Source organism: Eutrigla gurnardus (assembly GCF_963514095.1).
Source record: "Eutrigla gurnardus genome assembly, chromosome: 1".
Classification (NCBI taxonomy): domain Eukaryota; kingdom Metazoa; phylum Chordata; class Actinopteri; order Perciformes; family Triglidae; genus Eutrigla; species Eutrigla gurnardus.
Genome location: NC_139915.1, coordinates 28,008,207 through 28,025,430, shown reverse-complemented (window position 1 = coordinate 28,025,430; position 17,224 = coordinate 28,008,207). Strand labels below are relative to the sequence as shown.

General features: G+C 42.7%; 1 protein-coding gene and 1 pseudogene across 2 annotated transcripts in view; one reads left to right on the top strand and one right to left on the bottom strand.

Moving 5' to 3' along the window:
- Positions 1–13,704, bottom strand: part of adamts7 (a disintegrin-like and metallopeptidase (reprolysin type) with thrombospondin type 1 motif, 7) — a 63,808-nt gene extending 50,104 nt beyond the window's left edge. Inside the window, exons 1-4 of the mRNA XM_084015978.1 lie at positions 13,309–13,704; positions 10,017–10,375; positions 4,180–4,363; positions 1,657–1,856 (exon numbers count right to left, since the gene is read on the bottom strand). Of these exons, the coding sequence (XP_083872104.1) occupies positions 1,657–1,856; positions 4,180–4,363; positions 10,017–10,375; positions 13,309–13,429 (864 nt within the window). The 5' untranslated portion in view covers positions 13,430–13,704. The remainder of the gene's footprint in view (positions 1–1,656; positions 1,857–4,179; positions 4,364–10,016; positions 10,376–13,308) is intronic.
- A 975-nt stretch (positions 13,705–14,679) lies between these two features.
- Positions 14,680–15,961, top strand: LOC311015536 (relaxin-3 receptor 1 pseudogene; annotated as a pseudogene). Its single transcript has one exon. The product of its transcript is annotated as a relaxin-3 receptor 1 pseudogene (transcript).
- The last annotated feature ends 1,263 nt before the right edge of the window (positions 15,962–17,224 follow it).

Below are 17,224 nucleotides of genomic sequence, written 5' to 3'. Positions count from 1 at the left end.
ACACTGGTCCTTTCATTGTCCTTGTTGTCGGGTAAAACGTCTCCACACTAAAGCCTTCTGTACGAGCTCAGCCACTTCAGGCAGAACAGCTCCGACACACATAAAGGACTTAATTCATCCAAACTTGTGGTTGTGTCTCATAGAAGCGCTCGTTCACGGACACTTGGTGGTGCAGCTCTCGTGATGCTGCTGTTAAAATGTCTTGTAACATTGATTCAGCTTCCAGTCTATCTTTAGGCACGTTTCTCTTTTGTTTATCTTGTGAATAAAAATAGAGCCGCAGCTATATAAAGCAACAATGTGCTATTGATTTAAGTGTTTCCTCTCAAGCCACATGCACACCCAGTCTTGACTGGTCAACGTTGCTTTTTTCATTCTTTATGCCCATGTGACGTCTGTTTGTTAACATGTGGCTGTGAGAAACAGCACTTAATAACCATAGTATCACAACGTGAGAAGGAAGTAGGGAGCTATTTTGGTGAAAGGGCTTCCCATTTGTTTTCTGCTGATATTGACTATCGTGGCTGTTACATGTGTGTAAATCAAGCCACACAGTACACCCAATACGAAAACATGCACCTCTTGTGAAGTCTTCAACTTCAAGACGACTCTGGTGACGAGACAATGGAACGGCTGGAAGCTGAGGAAGATGATGCCATTACTTATTGTTTGGGTAAGAGGTTGTTTCCCTTGTTTCCACCAAACTGAATCGTTTGGGGCTTTAAAGTTCAAAGCTGGCGTGTACAGAACAAAAATATAACAAAAAAAAAATTGAGAGGATGTGGGGAATAATGGCCACTTCCTCCATGTATTATTGTCTGTTAATCCGTGGGCTTCTCCGTCAGTGAATTCCCTTTCCTGATATTCTGTCCTCTGATAGCGCTTTGAGTAGCTGGCAGTAATATGTTGAATGAGAAGAGTTCAATGCATCCATTGTGTTACCTGACACATGGAAAAACTGAAACACCTAAACATCTGGGAAGACGTTCAAACATTCGGCAACTCTGCATTCATTGTTTTTGTATTAATTAAATATATGAAACTATTCTGTAACGTTAGCTTTAACTGTGTAATTCAGTTACTCAGAAAAATATCGACTAATAATTACAAAAATATGCAGAGATTTACTGTAAAGTTATTACCGGTTATCATATTTGTGCAGAGGGAGATGTCTTGTGTAAAAAACTACATTTTGTCACCTTCACGTTGTTATTTTGTATCTTTTCATTATATGAAAGAAATATTTGTTTGCCGCTTTTACAAGAAAACCTGAAGTCATTCGCAACAACAGGAAGACGCTAATGAACAAAATTTCCAAAGTCATTGGCGGTTATTATTACACCTTTGCAAACCAATCCGGCAGCATCGTTTCATTGTTGCGGATGACTGCCAGTGCTTCTGCATGTACTGGTGTTTCTGTGAGCTGTTTATGTTTTCAGGTTTTTAAGTTGTCAACACAACACCTTCTAACGTGAGAGTGCTTCTCATGCAACTCTCAGCAAGAAAGTGAAGACTTTTCCCCCCCAAAGCTTTTGTGTGCGTTTATAAAAGCTCGCAGATCAAACGGGTTGAAATTGATGGCAGAACTTTGACTCAAAAACGAACAAAAAAAGATTTTGATGTGTGGAAATGTTGTCGTGAATGTCACATCCTTACAATGTTCATGACAGCCAAAACGTAGCTTTCCACGGCTTTGCTCCCATGATGCTCCACCATTTTGGGGTCAGCCACCACCAGCGTTTCCACCCACTTCTCTTTGCTGACGGAGCGTTGACGAATTCTTCTCCGTCTTCTCTGCTGCCGGTGCTCCCAGCGCTCCCGCTGCCTCTCAACGTCTGCAAATCTTTGATCGGAATCTGGTGAACGGAGCCAGAAATAGACATTTAAAACTTTCTTACAGAGAGACGGTGTGTGTGTGTGTGCCAAAATAGCACTCCAGGTTTGACTTTTTACGTGTGTGTCCGTGTTTCTTGGAACCAAAAACCCACACATGGTCTCGTATTGATCATATATTTATACAGTAAGTTAATAGAACAGCTAATGATGGATTGGAATAAATGTAACTTTGAATGGTGTATTTGGATTTGAAGGAAGAACACAAGCAGAAAAACATCCTGTAGCATGAAGATGTTTCTCAGTAATCCTACTCTGCCAGCCTGTGAGTGCTTTAGTTGACCTTGTTAATTGTCTCTTCTTCTTTTGTGTTCAGAATAATGTTAATCATTTGATGTCATTGTAACAATACATTGCTGTAAAAGAGCACGTGTGTGCAACTATGCGTGGGTTTATCTGGCAAGTGTGGGAAATACTGAATTTAAATATGATATTTCTTGATTTGATAGGAGTATATTGGATTGTGAATTTGATTAGACCAGACCTGATTAGACCAGAACAGATACATTATTACAGAATTATTTTTCTTTGATACTTATTCAATGAGTATTGTTAGAGGGAGCCTGAGATTAGGAACTAGAAACAGTGTATCACAATTATGAGTTGATATTGCGATATAAAATGATATATCCATAATAGGGAATGTCTGTCTATGCTCAGCCACCCTCTCCTGTAGAGTAAATGTTAAATCAAATGAAAGGTTTATAATGAATATTTTATATTACACTGGTAGGAACAGTGCGTTCTGCAGACTGAAGATTGAATACCTGTAAAGTAGTTTTTCAGATCCGTTTGTAGAACATAATCTGGAGCCTCATCTTGCATAATTACATGTGTCAGCAGCTGTCTTTGGTCATACCAGTCATAACACATCCATCCCCCATCCTCCCCATGAAAGTGATGTGACTAAGGATTCTGGGCTTGAGCACCTCACTCTGCAACTGGTTATTAGACTTCCACACGAACAGACCCCAGGCAGTTCGTATTGGAAGCTGCACCTCCTCCACTCGAGTGTTGTCTACCAGATTCCTCCAGGGCCGTGGGCTAAGGCCCCCTCCTGTTCCCACAGCTGCTACCCCAGACATGAAGAGAAGGCTGTTGTGAAGTTTGCAGACGACGCGGCCGTCATGGGATTGATTACAAACAACAATGAGACTCCATAAAGAGAGGAAATCAACAATCTGGCAGAGGGATGCTCAGAGAACTACCTACTGCTCAACGGCAGTACAAGCAAGAAGCTGATTGTCGAACTAAGAAAAAGGCAAGGATGATGCACACGGTTTTAAGTTCCTAGAAAGCAGCATCACAAACAACCCGACTTCCATCTTGGAGCTCACAAACTGCTGTATTTGAGGCAGAATTCTCATTTTGAGTTCTTGCTAACTTTACCTGAGGAGCTACAGAAAGCATCCTGACTGGAAATGTTACAAACTGGCACAGGATGTGCACAGGCCAGGACAGGAGGGATCTACAGCAGGTGATTAAAACCACAACATCATCGCTTCCCATCTACAGAGCATCAGTGATATAGGTGACAAGAGGTGCCTGCAAAGAGCCCAAAGTCATTTAAAGGCAAAAAGTCTGGCAAAAGTTATAGAAGAATCATCTGCCGTACCACCAGACCTCAGAGCAGCTTCTTTCCTCAAGCTGTCGGCCTCCTAAATTCATCCTCCATACCAAAAAAGTCTGTTTTTTTAGTGTGCGTATTTTTCTTATGTAGAAAATGGGATCACATACACAATTCCGTTGTGCAAATTACACAATAACTATAAATAACCTATCAACCTGTCCTTCCATCTACCCAACACACACCCACACACCGCTGCATCGATGCAAGAGACAGAAAAGTTTGTTTTTTCCAAGTGGCAAAAGCTGCTTAAATTAAAAGTAATTATCTATTCATAAACCCAAAGTTCATGTTCTTGATCCTCACTTTTCTTTCAGGATCATGTTTCAGAATTTGCAGGAGCTGATTTATGATCTAATTAACATATTTTATTCTCCCGACCTCTGCAGATCGGTAGCCTGAGACACACTCAAGAGACAGACGAGAGATTGTTATCATTCATCTGCTTCACTCTTATCATGCAGTGTTCAGTGTGTGTCCTCAGTGGATAAGACTTAACTAATGCAGACAACTTACACTGATTGATTCACCGGTTTAGTTTGCCACCTGACTGGATGGTTCAATTCAAGGAATGAAGACCAAGGTTTAGGTATTGCTAGACTTGTTAATAACGTTCTCACTCTACATATGGTGCATCCATGTATGTGGGCGTGACTTACTTGTGATTCCACAGGAAACGTTGAGAGGTTGTTTCCCTGAGATGGGCTGTACCACTGGACTCCGGGAGGCAGGGGACGCGTGGCGTTTGTAGATGGCGTGGGCCTGAGATGCTGAGGCCTCGTCGCTCGTCTTCTCCAGAGGGCGAATGAAAAACTCTTCATCGGACAACTTGAACAGTCCTGTCTGAAGAGAGAGAAGGACTGTTCTTACAAAATACCTTTATATTTCCACTTTCATCAAACAATGCACTTTGTGTATTTCATTTGATCTTTGGTCACAATAGAAATGTAACAATTTGGGATAATAATAATTATTATAAAACATTTTACTTTGTGCCTTTCATGGCAAATACAGTGAAAATAGAAGCAAACAGACAAGTAACAGACATTAATAAGGTGATACGTGATCTTACAGTTGAGTTGCAACCATTAGCAACAAATGTTTTAATCATCAACTAATTATTAGATATCATTATTATCTCATTAAGCAAAAATGTCCAAACATTTGGTGATTCCAGCAGTGTTAATTGATGTTAAGTTAATGTGACCATCTGGTAATTTTTCACATCCTGCAGTAACGTCACAGTTTAAGCCTTGAGTGTCCTTTACTGTGAAGCCGTCGCAGGTTGTGTTGGGTGTGTTCAAAAAAATCGTAGAAAAATGAGAAATATTTCCTTTCTTTTACACAATATTTTCCATCAAAAGCTATAGTCATAATATGGCTCCAGAAACCCATAACGCTGACATGTCTCCATCACACAAAAACCAATAAAGCTCCCAGTGAAACGGTATAAAAGAGTCCCGGGTCTTCCATTTGCTGCATGAACGAGAAAGGGAGAAAGATCAGATGTCAGATAAATTACTGCAACCTAAACCCCGCTGGCACAGCGCCAAAGCCAAATTCCAGTACCCCCATTCCTTTTCTTCGTGACCATCCTTGCCCTATATATAATTCCCTTCCAGCTCCTGCTCCCGTTTACTCTCCCTCAGCTGTCAAGGAGTCACAGCATCCCACTGGAGCTCAGGCAGGAGTGCTACGACACACGTACAGTACCACATGGTGAAAGTCGAGTAGAGCAAGTGTGACGTGTCTCAATTTGTGCACTTCTGTGCCCACATGTGCTATTTTGAGTGCATGAGTGCGTTCTGCAGTGCACTATGAGCAGCGTCGTGCAAGCTCCCAGTTCATGAGAGCTAAGTTCAGAGTTCAGTTCACATGAAGCAGCGATTTTGAAAGATGGAGCACGTTTTGGTTGACTTTTTTTTTTTATGTATAATTATTTAATGAGCATTGTTGAGGGAAGCCTGGCATCAAAGATTTGTATTGCTAACAACTGCTTCATTGTTGTTGTTGTTGTGCATAAAGAGAATATAATAATAAAGAGCTTGACACTTTTTTGGGACGAGACTACCCTGTCAGAATTCATGCACTTTGAGTGTTATCACACCGTGTTCTACATGGAAGTGTTCAACATCGAAACACAGCGAAAATGACTCCCATCTCTTACATGTACGGTAATAAAGCTACGGCTTTAAAAAACATGTTACATGTACATAACACATGCACTCCATTTAAGTTAATGCTTCCATGTCTCTGTCAACATTAACAGCTCTACCTGGACTAATGAGCAGATGGAATTACATCACATGTATTTCTATTAAAATTCATTTGTACTCCTGTGTGTGTAATTTTACAAACATGTCTGCTGATTGTTTTACCACAGATGACTCATGCTTTTAGCATAAACACACAGGGGAAACAATACATTCACTGTTGATATAAATTACCACAATACTCCCTCTTCTCTCTCTCTATACATTGCTGCGATGCATAGCCTACACAATATTAAGACTGAGTTGTCAACACTGCTTCCCATCATGTGCATCCTCCTTTGTTTGTGTGCGCTGTGAATCTCTGCACCACTTCACCAACAATACATCTGAAATATTCAATCCACCAGTGACTCTTATATGTGGTATTTTTAGCCCGACTCAAGACTTGCAGGACTGTGGCATCCCACCACTTCAGCAATACTTTCTGACAGAAATACACATATTTCTACACAGGAATAAATAAGATCCAAAGTTTTTTCCTGCTTCTTTCAGGAAAGTAACACCTCAACAAAATCTTTAGGCAGACACAAGTCTGATATTTGCAAGACAGAAGCATTTTTTTTAAATAAATATACACAATATTTCAAGTACATCCATTTGACATTTATGGTTCAGAAGGTTATGTCACTATGCAATGTGGATTTTGCTATCCACAAGCTTTGAATGCAAAACCAGGCTTTGGTTGATACATTGATATTTGCTTTGATGCTAGAAAGAATAACATGACAACTGCCTTTGTACAACATTACATACATACACACACATGTGCATGTTTGGACCAAAAAGAGCCGTCATCAACAGGATGCCGGGTATTAGCTCTCATAATAATGACCATGAATAACTATATAGTTATATAATGCTTTTCTTTATTGAGGACTCTTGGAATGTAATGACAATATTAACGCCAGATGCTTGAATACTGTGAAATGTGTGCTCATGAAAATGAAAACCAGCCTTTCTGGCTTGTAATGACAGTGTGTACAAATTGAAAGAGAGCACAATGATGCAAGCGTATAATATGGAAATAAAGCATACCGGATTAGCATGTTTTACTGTGAAGCCACATATTCGGACAAAAAGACTAATGGTTGATCTTTCTGTGGCTAATAGTTTAGATCTATGGCTTCCTGACCTCGGTTGTTAATCACAGAAGGTTGGGATGGGAGGTGCCTCTTCCCCGAGGGCTCAGCAAATACTCAATATATCCACAGGGGTGTGTCTCATCTCGGATGACACATCTGCAATCACTAATCATTTAAGAAAATAAGTGTTTCTTTAGACCGTTAACTGCTAAAGTAGTTCAGCTCATGTGTAACTATAGGAACATATTCATACTGACTTTTTTTAAACCATCGGGATTTAATACCAATCTGATTGACTCACTCACTGAATAATAATTTTTTTTAAAACTCATTATGACTTCAAAGATACAGCAGATGGAGATCAGCAGCACTCCTGCTTAAGAACACACATCTTCTGCAAACTAACTGCATTTCTTCGGCTCCACACACAAACTTCCATCATGTTATCCTATTAGACACGTCGTGCACAATTAGCTAATTCAATCTTGAGTCATGGCCAAAAATGTGTTTGGTGAAGTCAGTAACCTTTGCCCTCCAGATAATAATCAGTTCACCCTCAAGAGGACATGTTTGGGCCAAATTTGAGGAAATTCCCAGAGGGTGTTCTCGAGGTGTTGTCAGAATGGGAAGGAGATGAGGTCACAGTGACCTTTGACCTTCAATATATATAAATAAATAAATGATCTGCAGGCCTCTCTCTTCTCATGTGTCATCAGTATTTATTCCTCCTCCGCCATAAAGAAACACATGTAATATGTGATCATTCACAGACTCATCTCAAGTTTTCCAGAATGCTCTCCAGAATAATAATCAACCCAAACGTAAAGACGACGCAATCAACTCTTCATTTAGGGCCAAACAGGAGAGCGGTGGTAAGTGGCCGCATCAGTCAGCTGACCTCGATCCACCCTGCTGTGGACCAGACCAAATAATACAAAAAAAAACCCAGAAGAGCGAAGCTGGCTGCTGTTCAGGCCTGGCGGAGCACCACCAATGTGGATACCATGTGTCTGCTGATGTGTATGGGTTTTCAGAATGTGAAGGTCTGCAAATGTTTACCAATTAATTATCAGAAAAAATGCCTTTAAAGTCTATTTCTGTGTGTCAAACTGCTTTGAGGTCGCCTCTTAAATCCGATGAAAATAGAACCTATAGTGGATCGGTGCTTAGACCTGTTCATTTAAAGGTACTCTGTGGAGTTGTTGGCCTCCAGCAGTTTTCTCATGAGCAGCATTCAACGTGTTTGACCTCAAGTTTAGCTCTATAGGGCAGCTGTAGCTTAATAAATGCACACAGCATGAAGACAAGGTCAAGAACTATGTTTACTATTCAGCTTAACGCTGCAGGCAAAAACGTATGATCCATACATTATCAGCCTGTTATAAGATGGTCAAATAAGCTGGTGCAGGATGTGGTGATTCCAGCTTCTCAGAAAAAAAAAGATTTCCATGCATTTATAGTTAGTGAAAAGGGTGCAGTGAGAAAGAACATGTGGCTGTTGATACTTCCGTTGGTGGAAAAGCTTTGTGAGAAGCTCACAACTCAAGGCCAGACACGTGCAAGTCTGTTACGACAGCGGTGAATATCTGTAAAGACGTCACTTTGAAGCAGAGGGGATATAGCAACAGGAGGTGTTGTCCTAGTTCTGAAAGCTCTGATGAAAAACAGCACACTGGGCAACGGATCACCCCAAAAGTGAACGGATTAAGAGTTCATCAAGAGCAAACAACAGCCCCTTTCCAGGTCGTGGGCCGATAAAGCTCCTGTGACATGCAGAGAATAATAATAATAATAATAATAATAATAATAGTACATGAATCCATGCATGTTGGTGGTGCAGTTACGCTTCCTCGGCACGTGCGATAACAAAAGGTTGCTGCTGAATGGATGCATTCATCGAACCTGTGCCAGTTTGAGTATACCCAGCTATTTGACCACTTATCATGGGTTTACTCTACGATCTCAACCCAATTAAGCTTCTTTCACACGAAAAATTTTCAATTGGAGACCAAAATCCCAAAGTTCTGTTTCCAGCATCTCCTCCTGCGTGGATTTTATATTATTATGTTCCTCCAGGATTTCTAAATGACTAAAATGGCACCGACCTTTTCTTACTTGCGAAAGGCAAATGCTTGTTTACTTTAAGTGGCGTTTGCGAGTCTGGCGTTCCAAAAAACTTCCACTAAGGGTTGGCTTTACAGCTGAATACGGTCAAGCACACAGAGTTGTATAACAGGCACTTGGTCCACTCAAAATGATTTTATTTTGCAAATAAATCTTTATAATCAATGGATTTATTGAAGTGGGGTTGTTCTCTATAATCAGTGTATTACCTACAGTAGATGAGTGGCAGCATGAAGCAAAGCAATGTACTGCTGTGGAAAGGGGGCAGCACAACGTAGCTTAACAACCAAATCAGTTTGTTTGTGTTATTGTGTGACTTTGTTGAATCTGAACAAACACTATAAAAACACCAAACACCAGTTCCCCATTGTAAAAGGCTATCTGACTGCAAGGTAAAGCTGTTTGTCAATTTAAAATCTCTGAATGCACAGATGAACGCGGACTCCTCCTTTAGCAGGCTGCTAACGCTCACACCTGCAATCACAGAGGCAGAGCACAACACGCCTGACTGGCTGCATTTCTGAAGAAACGGTCTTTGAATACGAGTGATCGGACGGAGGCGTAACGCGGGATTCCTGCTGTGATCTTACAAATGCACAGAGGAAAGGCCTCAACAGTTACATGGTGAAAGTTAGAAGTAGATGTTTACTGCAAAGGATAAAGGCTGTTTTGCATGTGTGTGTGTGTGTGTGTGTGTGTGTATACAGTGTATGGTGTGTATACAGTGTATGCTCCACTGCCTGCAAACATTTTAATGGGGAAAGATTGTGGCTTCAACAAATTGTCAGACTGTGTACACATTCTGGCTGAAGTAGTTTCCATGTCTGAATAACGGATAACTCCAGGGTGTGTAGCTGACCCTGAAGATGTCTGCTGAACATCCAGGTACCGTTTTGATATGAATAACCTTCACTCATCTCGGCTCTGAATACAGCCCTCTGCTGCAGCCGACCCCTCTGTGTTTAACTTGAAATGCATTGGGATAAAACGTCAAACGGACTTTTAAAAGTTACTCACCAGTCCATCACAGGTACTAATGGCTGCGCTTCCTTTAGCGATGTCCTCATCCCACACTTCACCCAAGAAGTGGCACTGGGAGGCTCCAGGAGGATGGATCTGGGCCCCATCCAGGCCACCATACCTCCTCTCCGTCACAAAGCCCGGAGCCAGCAGGTGTGTGTTGAGGGTGAGGTTAAAGTGCAAACTGTGGCCGCCGTGCCACAACTGGTAGAAGACTCGATCTACGGCCGCCGGTCCCTCCGAGGCTTCCCGCCGCTGCACGCGTCGAGCATGGTGAGACAGGAAGTTGGACAGGAAGTGACCTCTGGCGTCCACTCTAGTGGGGTAAACCACTTCGTACTCCTGCAGGACTCTCTCTGTCAAAGCCATGGTGGGAGGAGAAGACATAAGAGAAGAGAAGTCATGCATCACAGGAGACAAGAGGGAAAATAAATAATTAAAGTGACCGTAAAGCTGTAAACAAAAGTGGGGAAACACAAGACAAACACATACGGGTGTCTCATCCGTCATCCGCTTCTATATTTGTATATAGCTGCAGAGTATACAGCCTGTTAGAGTAATACTGGATGAGTCTAATATACTGCTTTGACTTTATACTTGTGCAGCCGGTGTGATAAAGTCGGTGAAACTCACTCTGCTGAATACTCCCTAATGTCCTAGTGGAATCAGCAGCACAACAGGAAGCAGAAAAATATATGTTTTTGTGAGCAAGGATAACGATTTTGTATTTCTAATATTGAGACCCCCGGATCAAAATATTACAATACCGCATCAAATTATGTATTATGGTCATTTTCAATTATTTTTGCTAGGGGTGTGTGTACTCAGAGATAACATCCTAGCATCATCATTTCTGGACACGCTGCCTCATGTAGAGAGATCATCATTCCTCCTCACAATGTCAACATCAGTGAAATGTAATTCAAAAGACATGAGCAGAATGCAGACAGAGATTTCACACAGCTTTGTGACGAGGTCTTTGAATGCCTACGGTATGTCATCTACGGCACAGGGAAACCTGATGGAGTCTCACCCACAGTAGAAGCTACGTGAAACCTAAATGGATGGTAATAAGTCTGTGGTCATGACTTAAAGTAGCAATAGAGATGTTGTTTTTTCCTTTAACTTATCATTACAAAGTAAATTTTACTTGCATAATGTAATGGCTATACAATGTTTGGCTATACAATATAAAGACATCGTTTAGATCGGTTCCCTATAAGCCTTTCACTGTGCAACTCTAGGAAGTGCATCAATCGTTGCTACTGAAACAGGAAGAGGCTAGCACATGTGTTTTCCCTGGAAGCGGTCCGTGGCTATCCCGTTGCCAAAGAGCATCAATGGAAGTTCTTTGCAGTACCATCGCCAGAGTCGGAAATGGCATGAAGCGAAGTAATTGTGTTGTGTGTCCTGTGTGAAAACAGAAAGCCATCCAGTTGTCTCTGCGCCAACACGACCGACAATAATACAATTTGAAGAAGTTAAGTGGGGGAAAGTTGTCCCTTTCCTCTTTCAACTAAACATAATACAATACAGTATAATTTGATTTATTGCAAAGATTACAGCTGCCATCAGTCAATCAGCATCAGCATCTTTCCTTGTGTGTATTTTGATGAAGATCTGGATACAAAAGGAGGAAGTTTTCAACAACTATGTATAGGCTTATGCAGCCTTGATGGAAGTATACTCTCAACTTCCTTGATGATCCTTTTCACGTAAAGTGAAACTCAAAAGACTTTTCATTGAGCAGCTGTGCTCTTCACTGCAGGTTGACAAGCAATGATTTGGAAGGAGCAAAGGAAAGGAAAGGAATGCAAAATAAAATGTTGAGAAACCATCAAGAGTTCATAATTAGACACAGAGGAAAACAGTAGCTCAGGTTTTGAGGAGGAGGTTCTCAACGTGGGGTGTTTAAGTAGCTGCCACTCATCAGGCTTTAATGCACCCTGAATCAGAATCGGCTGTGTGTGTTTTGTAAGCTGATGAGAGCAGCAACGGATGGCAACGCAGCCAACTTATTTCACCAAGTTGATTAGCAAGAGAGCTAGAAATGAGAAGTGGATTGGTATTCAGATGGATGTGTCCTCTCTCCACTTTAACTTGTTAGAATAACTACAATTATGTATGTCTGTAGATGTAGAGGGGTTTTATTTCAAACATGTCAAAATTAATACAAAAATTGTCATACGGAAAACAAAATATTACTAGAAGGCATCAAGATATATGAAAATATGTCTTTTTTTTGGCATGTCGGAAAAGGAGTGGGAAGAAGTTTTCACTAAGATCCCTTCACCCCTTCTCCATGATTCAAACCTCAGTCAAACGTATATATTTTTTTATAATTTTTTTTTAAACTTTACTTAACAAGTATCTTACAACATACCTTTTTTCTCATGTATTCCTAAAAGATATATATTAAAGTTTCTTGCAATAACTTTTTTTGGTTGTCACACCTAGTTTTGAAATTAAATAGTCTCCTTAAACCATAACTCCCTTCTTTTTGAGTAAACATCTTTTGAATATTTATCGGTAGTTGATTATTTTTTTTGCTTTAAACACTAATTGTACCAAGACAGAAAAAAAATGTCCTCCAATGTGTTATCAAGAAGATCTCCGTGCCCCATGACTTCTCTATTTTGGGTTCTTAGCAGTTTAGAAATAACAACATTTACCTGAAATCAATACTGAGTGGAAGGTGCCTCACCTCAGTGGCACACTGTTGTCAATAACACCTAACAGTAATTTGTTTTTCTCTCAGGGGCCGTGGCTGATTTATACAGGATGTGACGGGGAGCATCCACACGTTTTGTTCTGCTTGCACCTGTAATCTCAGGAGAAATGTGACTTTCAACATCCACAGCAGGAACTAAAGGGAGAAGAGATGTGATTACACTCCAGCTCCGTTATGATAAGGATGATGCATCCTGTAGATACCCAAAGGCACATTCTGCTTCCTGACCTCCACTGCTGAGGTCAGAGGTCACGGTCAGCTGCAATGGGAGTCTGGATTTTGGCTGGAGGCCTGGGCAGATGCATTCCTGCATGCAGCAGTTTAAACTCCAGCCACCAGACTAAGCTGCAGAGATGTGATTGCCTTGGTGAGAACAAAAGTTTGTAAACACAAGTCAGAGCTGGCCTTCCCTTCAGAGAGGCGCTCATCTGGTTGTGGGCTGAATCAGATGCGCTCTGGAAACTATGTGCAACAAAAAAAAAAAAGCAGCCAAGACACCAGAAGACGTGGCCTTATCGTGAATCTGAGTCTAAAATGTAGTTTCTGTCTCTCACTGACCTGGCTCGGGTGATAACCCCGACGTTCCGCCGTATTCCAGGACCGTCAGCAGTGCGATGAAGAGGTGGACGGGAGAGAGTCCTCGTCCAGAAGCGCGGACCCCGCAGTCCAAACGGGTCATGTTGTCAGGACGGTGGCCCGTCTTTTAGAAACATTTAATGCCTTGCTTACACCGCGTCGACTGTCACTTATTTTTAAATCATTCCCACAGACGCTGGGCGCACTGTTTCTCTTTGTTGCGAGCATGCACTTAAACTGTAACAGTCCACCTCAGGCCCGGACATGGTCTGCGTCCGCGGGCCGCTCCCGTCGCATTCTCCGTCTTTCTGCCACTTGTTTGTACGTCGGCGTCAATGTTTGCTCGCGAGCAGCGGACCCCTCCGTCCCTCCATCAGTCTCCGCACCAACAACGGCCAAGTGACAGCTTAAAAATGTTCTCTGCAAACTTTGGTGGAGCCACCCCCACAGATGGGTGGACTTAAGACAATGGGCCATCTTTCAGCGGGGCCGCGGACTTAAAGGGGAATGCTGCTGCAAGGAATCGGATATGGCGCTCCAGTCCAATTGGCAGTCCCCCCCCCCCTCCAAACCCCCTGAGGTTCTTTCTGGGTTTTCGGCGGGTCACGTGAGGACCCGTTTCTTTATTGTTGCGTTCACTTGAAGTCAGAGAAAGGAGGACAGATCTGGGAGGGCGGTGCATTGTTATAAACTCTCTAACTGGGAGTTAATTAACTGGGAGCAGTTCAGTGCAGATCCGAAAACATCTGCAGTCGCGAAATACACCGTCTTTGTCTTTAAGTGGAACAAAGTCAAGTCTTGAAAACAAATCCACATGGTCACTAAACTCTACGTCATTGTTTGACTCTATTATTTGCGTCTGCTTTGAGTTCAGCGCCCCCTCTAGCGGTAGAATGAGGGAACTGCGGGCCACTGATGCAGGGATGATACTTGTGTGTTATAGAAGTTTATTCCCACATTTATTCTAAAGGCGCAGCAGGCTTTGAACACACACTGAGCTTGGTGATGATGAACAGAGATGGAGAGGGTTTAACTTTGGTCTCTTGATGCCTTTATTTGTTTCCTTGATGCAAAGTTATGAGCGTCTCCAGCATTCCGTCACATGCCTAATGAGCTGAGAATGCTGGGGGAACTAAATATAAATTGCTACCCATCAGCGCAGCAGCCCCCTTGTGTTTGTTTCTCCTATCGTGGGGCTTTGTGCTCGTTTCCACTGACTGAGACTGTCTGCGTAACTGTCACGTATCCTGCGACCAATCGTGGCGCGGCTCGGGAACGACACACCTGTATAAAAGCAGGCTCGAATCCACCGAATAGGGATAAGGAGCTGAGACGCTTGCGCATGGCGTGCCTGTGCAGGTTTTCCATCCATTCCGCTTGTGAGAGCCCGGCGTGAGTCCAGGTGCCTAACTTTTTTTTGGAAGATGGATGACATATTCAACCACAGCGGGGAACCGAACAGAAGTTCACCCGGCGACGAGAGATTCAGTTTCGAAGACATCGACGTGAGCGCGGACGGCACTCCCATCCTGCGGATACTCATCTGCGTGGTGTACTCGGTAGTTTGCGCCATGGGCTTGGTGGGCAACCTGCTCGTGTTTTTCCTCATGAGGCTGCGACAAGGTCGGAAGAAGTCCACCATCAACATCTTCATCATCAACCTGGCAGTGACGGACTTCCAGTTCGTGCTCACGCTGCCCTTCTGGGCCGTGGACACGGCGCTGGACTTCAGCTGGCCGTTCGGAGACGCCATGTGCAAGATCGTCCTCTCGGTCACCGTGATGAACATGTACGCCAGCGTGTTCTTCCTCACGGCCATGAGCGTCACCCGCTACTGGTCGGTCGCCTCGGCGCTGAAGCAGAAAGCGCGCCGGAGGTCCCGGTGCGTAAAGTGGGTGTGCGCGGTGCTGTGGGTGGCGGCGACGGTGGCCACGGCTCCCACTAGCATCTTCTCCACCGTGACTGAGGTCGCTGGAGAGAAACTCTGCCTCCTCAAATTCCCCGAAGGATACGACTGGCTCGCCCTCTATCACATCCAGAAAATCCTTATAGCCTTCCTGATCCCCATGCTCATAGTCTCCGTCAACTATCTGATGCTCCTGCGCTTCATAAAAAGGAGGAGCATGGTCAGCAGCAACTCCAAACGGACCACTAAAGTCACCAAATCTGTCGCTATTGTGGTTTTGTCCTTCTTCTGCTGCTGGATGCCGAACCACGCCATCACCTTCTGGGGCGTCCTGGTCAAATTCAACGCGGTCGACTGGGACAAGTCATACTACACGGTGCACACCTACGTGTTCCCGGCCACCGTGTGCCTGGCGCACGCCAACAGCTGCCTGAACCCGGTGCTTTACTGTCTGATGAGGCCGGAGATCAGGAAGATGCTCAGCGGCTTGTTTTGGAGGGACTCTGCGCCATCCTCCAACAAGGACTGCGCGGCGCGCTACTTTACGCAGAGAGAAGCCGGCGGAGTCGTGTCTCTCCAGGTGATGGACAACGAAGCGTACACGCTGTCCACCATAGACCGCAAGGGCTTATCAAGCACCAAAGTCGCGCCATACACCCGGTGAAAATAACCCCCATGTAGCTGCCCCCTCCCCTCTGTTTGTCCTACTGTGAAGTTGCGACTCGTGCGTAAAGCTTATCCATCTCCGACTTGAACGTTTTTAAACTACTTAATCGTGCACGTAATCAGGTGGTTGATGTGTGACAAGTGTGGCTGTCACAAAGTCATCGCTCGTTCATTTCCTCTTTGCCCTCTGTAAAATCACACACACTCATGAGAGAGAAGCAGAGAGACCGGGACCTGTACCAGAGAGGTACCGGAGACCCGGACGAAGACCCGACATGGAATTGTATTCTGAAAAAAGGACCAGCAGTGGATTTGGAGAGACATTGACAATGTTTTCTACTCATGTAAAGTCGACCTGTAAATAAAATGCCTTTTTTACAAACTGGTTGATTTCCACTTGCTGTCCTTTTCAAACCTTTTTCATTCATTAGAATAAAAAAAGTTGTTCATGACTCACCACGTCAGACGTGTTGTGAACGTCCTCGAGATGGATAAAAGCAAACTGAGCTATATTCTCAAAGTCTATTTGTATTAACTTTTGCTAAAATTAGCTATTTACGCTGCTAACACCCTTAATTAGCATCACAGAAACTAACTAGCTAGCTAGCTAGGAAGTTCGCGAACATTAGAAGTCTGATCTCGCGAGAGCGTGTCGTCGAGACAGAGAAAGACCTCGAATGTTCTGCGAACTTGTCGGTTGATAGGTGGCTTGTGAAAATGGCTCCAGTGTTGACGTTGGAGCGAAAGAATAAAAGCGAAAAATAATAGCGAAAAGAATAAGCGATATATATACAGGCCTACATAAATAATATATATATATATATATATATATATATATATATATATATATATATATATATATATATATATATATATATATATATAAATAAATATATATAAATATATATATATATATATATATATATATATATATATATATATATATATATATATATATATATATGTGGGTAACAGCGTTTAAGATCATAACAGCGTTTAAGATCATTTTTTTGTTCTATTTTATAAAATATGTCAGTAAGTGCACCTCTCCTGAACTTTTAAGCTTTCACATGTTTCTTAAAAAAAGGCAGTTTCTAATAAGCGACTACATGACACCAGTCCACATCTGCGGCCTTGTTGTGTACGCTCACGTGACTCCTTTATAGCGTAACAGGGGTCATCCTTACGTTCCCCAGGTCAAATGTTCCCCGGTTGCAATACATTTATTTAGTTTAGTTTATCAAAACTTTCCAAATGTGACAAAAACAAAAGGCAATTTACAGCCTAATCTCTCCTCATAGGCCTAGTTGGATATACACCTCAAAT